At 39.1% G+C, this 8313-nt stretch overlaps 1 protein-coding gene across 1 annotated transcript; it reads right to left on the minus strand.

Moving 5' to 3' along the window:
• Positions 1-4871: 4871 nt before the first annotated feature.
• adcyap1b (adenylate cyclase activating polypeptide 1b) lies at positions 4872-8040 on the minus strand. Its single transcript, XM_080034755.1, has 5 exons — positions 7975-8040; positions 7461-7565; positions 6341-6475; positions 5847-5951; positions 4872-5169 (listed from the first exon to the last, which is right to left on the minus strand). Exons 2-5 carry the CDS (start codon positions 7562-7564, stop codon positions 4986-4988), a joined length of 528 nt encoding a protein of 175 aa, XP_079890881.1. The 5' UTR covers position 7565; positions 7975-8040; the 3' UTR covers positions 4872-4985.
• Between the last annotated feature and the right edge of the window lie 273 nt (positions 8041-8313).

The following is an 8313-nucleotide window of genomic DNA, read 5'->3' on the forward strand; positions in this document are numbered from 1 at the left end:
AACCTCCCCTTCCCCCTCTAACACCTTATACATAATTAAGACATGTCTGGAGGCACGGTAGGGTTGAGGGCAGATTATTTAAAGCTCTGTATGTGACTCCAAACTGTGTATAGTGTGAGCCCGGCTGATTTTTGCAGCTCTTGTTTTAGGAAATGAGAAGTGGAGTGATGCATGCCATAGAAAAGTATGAGCCATCTTTTATTAATCAGGCATTAATGTACATTATGTAGACACTGGTTGAGGGTGGCCCCTCTTGTGAAGCCTATTACTAAGCAAATACATCGTTGCATTTGTCTCAATATCCACTTGTGGGCATATCAGGGCATGAAGATGAAATCCAATTTATTTATTTATGAATGATATATATATATATATATATATATATATATATATATATATATATATATATATATATATATATATATATATATATATTCTATTTATTTATTTTATTTTTATTTTCTTCTGGCTCACTTGCTTTGTGCATCTTTCGTAAAAAACAACGACAAAAAAAACAGATAATATCACAGGAGAACTCTGGGAATCTGTGTTTGTCAAGAGGACTAATCCTGCTTTTCTTCCTGACAGCTGAAGATGAAGAAAGGGGGTGGATAAATAAAGAATGGAGACGTACTATACATCACACAGGTAGCTCAAACCTTGACAATTGACAATCTGTCAGACTTTTCTTCACAACGGAGAAACTCACATGAATCAACAACCTCAGGGAAGGAACAAAGATGTATGTCTCAGAATGAGTGTGTGTGTGTGTGTGTGTGTGTGTGTTTGTCAGTTTCTTGTGGCTAATTAATTTTGCTGAATTTCATTATCATTTTCACCACCTGTGCTCTGCTTGTGCCAGTGATTGTCGGCGTTATTATAGTATCTGTGAGAGACATTAAGGATTTATCTGTTTCCTCTGTACTTCAGGCGGTGTGCGTGCACACCAATGTAAGGTGTAATGCAGAGCCCGGTCCCAATGCACAGCCTGCTCAAGGTCTGCCTGTGTGGAACACACAAATAGCTCATGGACATGCACACAAACACACATGCGTACACAATCTCTCTATTTCATTCCCTTTCCACACACACAAACACACTTGACAAATGCATATACATAGCCTTGTCCCTTTGTGGACCGTTGCCATGCAACATTTCTCTGATTGGGTTAGTTGAGCTCTGGTGCATGTGCATACACACACACGCACACTCCTGCTGGCTGATGAGGATCGGATCACACACACGTGCTCCTTTGCCACACCCGTCCTCCTCTCCCATGGGACCCAGCTGCACTTCCAAGGCCGATGATGGAGTGAGTAGAAAGAAAGCCTCTCTTCCTGAAAGGGGGGAGCTCTCGGAGCGCTGCTGCTCGGTCCGGGGGCGTAGCATATCTTGACAATCTCCTTGGTTCTTCAGGTTCAAAATACAGGAGCATTTACTAAAATTTATTTAACCTTTTCCATTCTCATTTTATAAACTATCACACTAAAAACACCTGTGAATGTCTATGTGGTGGGGTCTGAATAAAAAATACATTAAACGCACCTCCCTTCGACTGTTGCTCATAATGCGTTGTAAATTGCTGATCGGTTAGACAAGTTCTGCACAATGCACTAATGCTTTCCCATAATTTCAAATGTAATATCTGTTTATTTGGCTTTGGAAAGTTAAATTTAGCTTGATAGGACTTTACATAAGCCACTAGAGCACAGCAGAGCTGGTGGGAGGATGTTACTTTGTTTTTCTGTAATGTGATTGGAATTTTTCTGTTTGTTTCTTGCCTCAGACAAATATGTGGCCCTGGGCAGTCGTGTTTTGAAGGTGGATTCAAGCTTGACTCTAATGTAAGTTGCAAACCAAAAACTGTAGTGGAGATATGTGACAAGGTTACAGCTATCTCCCTACTGTTGTTGCTTCCTCTGTTTCACAATGTGTATCATCTTTAAAAAATAAAGGATGTATTTCAAAGATTAGACATTGATTAGAACATTTTGTTTACAAAATTTATTCATACAAATCTTACAACACTTTCATAACATTGAGAAACGTAAAACTCCATATAAGGACTCCTGTGTGTATAACGATGCCACTTGTACTAAGGTTCACTTTTCAAAACACAACGTTTTCAGATAGATAAGAGATTAAACATTGAAGTAAGGCGTTTGGCGCTTTCAGAAATATCAACAACAGGCATTTTCTATGATCTGAACAACATCCCTGTCATGTTCTGAAACCCTTTTTTTTCTATGGTTCTAGATAGTGATGCACATAGTCGTTAATAATGTGGTGGGGCTACTTTTCTGATTAATAAATGACTGACCAATAGCAATATAATCAACAACACCCCATAGTCAACAGGAACAAACACTGGTCATTGTTCACAACTCTCACAGACACTGAACAACCCCAAACTCATGCACACGCAAACATACACATACACATTGCCTGCTCCACCAAAATATACATTCTACTGTTTTTTTTCTTTTTTTTTTTTTTACTCAATGAATCATTGGCCATGCTTTAAAAGGAAAGCCTAATTCTACAACTCTTGGGGCAGACTAAGCTGAGCGGTTAAACAGGGTAAAAGGAAGTTTCAATATAAGCTAATGGACTGCAGCATTGTAGGGCCACTAAAATTGCCATCTGTCATTTGTGGCGAATTTCTTATACATATATACTTTTTTTTCTTACGTCGAAGCAAGGCACCAAAGCCAAAAGCTGTTTTCACCTCCTCATTCACGTTCAGTCACTCATTCTCACAAGGAAACACACAAATGCACACAGGGCATAAACACAAACACAAACTGATATGCAAACATCTACATCCGTACACACACACACATACACATACACACACACACAAATTCACACATTCACACAAAGCCTGTAAGAGGAAACCAATTTGAAGAAAGATTGTATTGATAAATTTCTATGGGGGAATGCAGGCCACTGATTGGATTGCAGGAGCGCATAAAGCTTAATTTGCATAATGTTGAATAAATACACAAAATATCTCGCTAATAAAAGTCAGTGGGAATATCCCTCTGCTGGAGGGCTGAATTTCATTCCCCTCCATGGTAGTCCAGCTTTGCTCACAAAGTGTTAATCCATCTGCTGATACCAAAGTGAAGGGAATTCAACATCCGATATTGTCTATCAGACTCATTGACCCTGATCTGGCTTTGGCATTACCGGTAGTTGCGAGGCTATACGACGGTCTAGCTCTCGCCTTTTGTTCGCTTCTGTATCCAGGTGTGACAACCTCTCTCAGGCTTGTAGCTGCTCTAACCTGTCTCTTATGCAACAGCCTACTTTGCTTTCTCTCGCTCACACATTCACTCTATCTCTTTGTCTGATACTCTCTTGTCCTCTCCATGCATACCTCTCTCTCTCTCTAGCTTAAAATTCTCCTCTTCTCTTTATCACATCCTAACTGCACACACTCCCTGTAGACACTCTTACACGGAACAGCTTTGTCTTAACAATAAACCACAGCACTGTCAAATCAAACAATTTAGCACTAAGCGATCTAGAAGCAAAGGAATCTATTACAAATAAAGAAAAAACGCTACCAGGATAAAGGCAATATTCAGCAAAAAGGGGGTTCAGTGTCTTGTTTAATGATATCCACAATGGCAGCAGCAAGGGAGCGAAAGATTCAACAAGTCGGTGCGGTATCAGTTTCCATCACCTCCCTGTGCACATTTCCAACCCATCGGATGGGAGGGGGAGTAGTGGTGCTGAAACAGGCTTAGCACAGCCCACCTCCCAAATAGCACAATCCAAAAAAGCACAATGGCATGCAGCTTTCGAAGCAAAAATAAGCAAGGTGTCAGTTTTCACATGCACCAATAAATAAATAAATAACCGTTTAAATCTTCCAACTATAACTCAGATGCTACCTTTCCACTCCAACTAAAAAAAATCAATAAAATAAAAATGTGTCGTGCTCTGCATCTCACATGATCAGGGTCTATATGCTGACTATATGTAGTCCTGCTCAAACACAATCAACAGTTGAGACACATTTCTCCAAAGGTTTCTGTTGACTGAACACAGACAACATTGAGATGAATATGTGCACTTTTTCAATTCTATACTGTACATAATAAACAGACATGGAACACTCTACACCATCCTATGAAGCATGATGTGTCTCTTACAGTAAATGACTTTGAGGCAAGTGAGCAAGCAGTGTCTGCCGCACACTGTTAACAGCAACTGGAGTGCATCTTAGTAAGGGTAACAATGCCCTTGCAAAACCCGGCAATTACATTTCCGTTTAAAGGAGGCTTTGGATTTTTATCAGCAGTTACATGAATGACTGTGTAAGTCAATCTGTTATCCATCCAATGAGAGACTGTACAGCAAAAGCCATCTGAATTTCCCCTGCAGGGCCAGCGGGCTTTACAAACCCACCAAGCTCCCATTAACTGGAGTGAGTAGAAGGGTGGACAAGGGCAACATCTATCATTTAGTATAGGCTGGATATGCCTCACATAGCATGCTCACTGCTTCTTTGGGCCCATTTGAAAAAATGAAAAAAACAACACTAAAAAAATAGAACGTTGGTTACAAAAATAAGTATAACATTCAGTACTTTGATTGTCTTTTTAAAATCTATTTATTTTCTGCATATGTAGATGACCTTTAAAGAGTTCAAGCGCATAACGTTGAAGATGCACAATTATCTTTTTTTTTTTTCTTCTTTTTCTTGTTTTTTTTGTCATTTTGTTTTCAACATCTCAACATGAAAATAAAATATTGGTCCACAAAGTAGCTATAACTGTGCTGTATCAAGTGCTTTTGTACAAAAAGAAAAAAAACGATATTATTATTAAAATATTCATTTTAATGGCTTTACTTCATACATAAATACATGTTGAAAGAACACAGGCGCAATCCACTGGTTGGTCAGATATATCTGAATGATTTAACGACTGGATGTATATACACAGGAGGGCAGTTTGGGCGCTTAAACAACGCTACAAATAGGCAAGTCGGCGTCCTTTGTTCCTAACTCTCTGTCTGTACCTTCTCCCCAGAACCGCTGCCAGGTATTTCTGCACGGCCATCTGCTTTCTATAGCGACTGTAGCTGTCGGTGAAAATCCCATCTGAATGTCTTTTGGATAAGGGTTCTGACTCCTCCTCCATGCTGTTGTCTTCACTGAAAAGAAAAAAACAAACATTAAATTACATCACAGTTAATGCTGCTGCCTTACACTTCTCAACAGATTTCCAATTTTTTAGATTTTGTTTTTCCATCTATTATTATCTTCTATCCTATCTATTCCCATGATGCAAAAGTTTCCCCAAAATCATTAATAATGCATTCACGGGCCTTTTATCAGATTTTTTTCCTTTGATAAAAGGGGCGGCAAGAAGCAATATGGTGCATGTAAAAATACAGTGATTTAAGCGTTTTAGAAAAGTTATCCATTATTCATTTGCTGCCCATTGCGTATTCTGACGCTTGAGATTTCATTAGGGCATCGGGCGAACAAAATCGATGTATGGATTGATCACATGTAAATCGTAGTGTATTTCAATCCCAGCAGCAAACAACTGACCCTCACTCTCAAGGAGCGTGTCACTAATCATGAACGCAATGCCACGCCACAACAAAAATACAAACGAAAAGGTGTCATGAAAAATGTTTAGACGTTTTTTGTTATGTGTATATTTATATAAAGAAAGAGAGATTTATTAAATAGAATTAAAACAAACGCACATACAATGACAGACAGTTATGCAGCAGCCTGGAATAGTGCAGCGGAGGAACATAAAAACAAAATTAAAAAAAGATGATGACTGCAGGTGTACGCTTATAAGAAATGCCCTTACCCTGCTCGAATTGTCACCAGAGAATGCAGATAATGTCTCGCTGTTAACTGACCCAGGATCTCCCTCAAGGCTCTATCTAATTCTTCCTCAGCATGCCTTTCTGGCCTGAGATGATGAAACGCCAAAACACATAGATCATCAGTGGCTAAAAAGCGCAGACAAAATGATCAAAAGTAGCCTAAAATGTCCCCCACCCACACGCAGGTCAAATATCACATCATGTTCAAATTAAATCGGAGCGTCGTATAGCCCCTGTTTTGCACAAAGACTATCCTTCCGTGTCTGGCAACCTTTTATCTTAATTAATAACATGATTGGAACCAACATTTTAGGCTACTCGGTATGAAAATAACACAGAACAAATAACATGAGAAACTCTGGGAGAAAACAAACAAACAAAGCAAGCAAACATTATCGCAAACAGCAAACAAGTCATTCAAAAATGGAATCCAGCTCGAGGAATTCTATCTGTTGCAGTGTGAATGCTTATTTACCTCTTCTCCGGTGGGTAGTATAGAGTGTACGCGTCGTCGTTTAAGGATGGCGGGCTTCGTATAGAGATTTGATCGCTATCAAATCCCATGTCGGATAATGCATTCCCATCCTCGTCGAATGCGTCGTTTTCAAGTCTGCAAAAGGGGAGAGCATTGATCACAAATTATGTTGATGGGCCGTGCGAGCGAGGGAATTCCAATTTGTCTGTTTCTAAAATCAGCGGGAAGTTAAAGAACGAAAACGATAATCGAATAAAATAAAATACTAATAATAATTATTATAATAATAATAATGCAGTGCAACAGCTGATGATGTGCTTTCAAGGAAAACCAGAAAACGAAATATTTATATTTTCATAAAAAATATTGGCTTAAAAGTGTTTATGATATTTATTTTCTTTACTTATTTTCTAAAAATATTTTTAATGGAGAAATCCGTTTTTAATTCCAACTTGATGCTGCTACTCTTAACGCAGACTACAGCCTCATTAATTATTTAAACGTCGAAACAGTGGGTGTGAAAACGATTCCAGTGAGTGTAGGCGTGGAGCCAATTTTTATTTTATTTTTATAAAACAATGCTTCAACAAAGGAAAATTAGAATGTATATGAACCACGCCCAAATAATGGATATGCTCTTCACAGAAAAAATAAAGAATACATATAAACGTTAAGAGCTCTCCTATTCGTCTTGCCTCGCCTCTCCTTGGTGACGCCAGTCCATCGTCATCCCCAAGGGCTATCCATTGCACTGACTGCACGCTCATTTTTAATAAGGGGAGTTCTGTGAACCGTCCCACCGGAAAGATGCCTCCACGCAATTTCCATTGCCTATTTCCACACAAGATTTGCATGTTTTGCTGATTGGAAAATGATCGTATTTCGCCTTTTCTTTTTATTCCTCTCACCTATATTATTTAAAATTGCGCGCATATTGTGCGCATTTACGCACGCTTCCTTGGAATTAAAGTGTCCTAATCGAAATACTCAAATAACAATCATAAATCAAAATGCAATACAATTATTGAACAGAAATGGGGTTCAGGAGAATTTACCATTGATGAATTAAAAAAGACATAGCCATAATCAGGTCATAAATGCATACAGCAGATACACATACCTAATCTTAGGGTAACTTAGTCCGATAGGTGTGCAGAAGACGCTGTAGTGCATTAAGATTCCGTAGATGAGCAAGATTAAAGTTGCTTTACTCGAGCTGGCCATGCTGTTAGAATATGAAAAACAAAACAGACGTAATATTAAACAGGTTAGTATACTATAGAAAACAACGCTCTCGCTCTTCATTCTTTCACATTCTCATGCTGGGCTATTTATTTCACTCATCACTTACAACAAAGCTGGATCAGTTAACGTTCAAATGAGCTGGTCAAACAGTTCAGCGTCCGTTTAACTCAAATCAGACATAATTATCTCGTGTTATATTCTTTCCATTTCGTAAAAGTTTAACTGTGGCATTGACACCAGATCGTTCGCCAAAGTATTTAAAACAACAGATCTCCGTGCAGTGCAGGTAAAAAAAATGTTTTAAAAATAATTCCTTCACTTCATCTTGCCCTCCGTCATTGAAATTTTCCGAGTTTTTTAAGACAATCCGCAGAAAAAGCAGCACATACCTATCGCAGGAAGGCAGAGGAGAGCGCTGTGCTGTAGGATGTGATCCGGGCGCGGCCGTGCTGTTGTGTGTGTGAGAGAGTGAGAGAGAGAGAGATGGTATCTTTCTCACGGCACTTCTTTCATGGGCTGAAGCGCCTCTGTCGTCTCCTTATGTTCCCCTCCTTACAGCCGAACTGACTTATATACACAATTAAAAAAGGACCCAACCAGTCGCACAGGCAATCAAAAACTCAGTGGGGGAAGTGCGCCCTATGTTCGTCTACATATCGTTGCTCTAAACTTTTGTCCTCTGCCGTGATTGCCTTGGATATTTATCCATGCATCGTAAGCCTTGCCCG

Source organism: Ammodytes marinus (genome assembly GCF_949987685.1).
Source record: "Ammodytes marinus genome assembly, chromosome: 9".
Classification (NCBI taxonomy): domain Eukaryota; kingdom Metazoa; phylum Chordata; class Actinopteri; order Uranoscopiformes; family Ammodytidae; genus Ammodytes; species Ammodytes marinus.

What these genes read in the sequence shown, in the direction of transcription:
- adcyap1b (XM_080034755.1), bottom strand. Translation starts at nt 7,564, where the DNA reads ATGGCCAGCTCGAGTAAAGCAACTTTAATCTTGCTCATCTACGGAATC. An exon ending in CTAAGTTACCCTAAGATTAG is followed by an intron (nt 6,476 to 7,460) that starts GTATGTGTATCT and finishes CCCCTTTTGCAG; the next exon opens with ACTTGAAAACGACGCATTCG. An exon ending in TACTACCCACCGGAGAAGAG is followed by an intron (nt 5,952 to 6,340) that starts GTAAATAAGCAT and finishes TCATCATCTCAG; the next exon opens with GCCAGAAAGGCATGCTGAGG.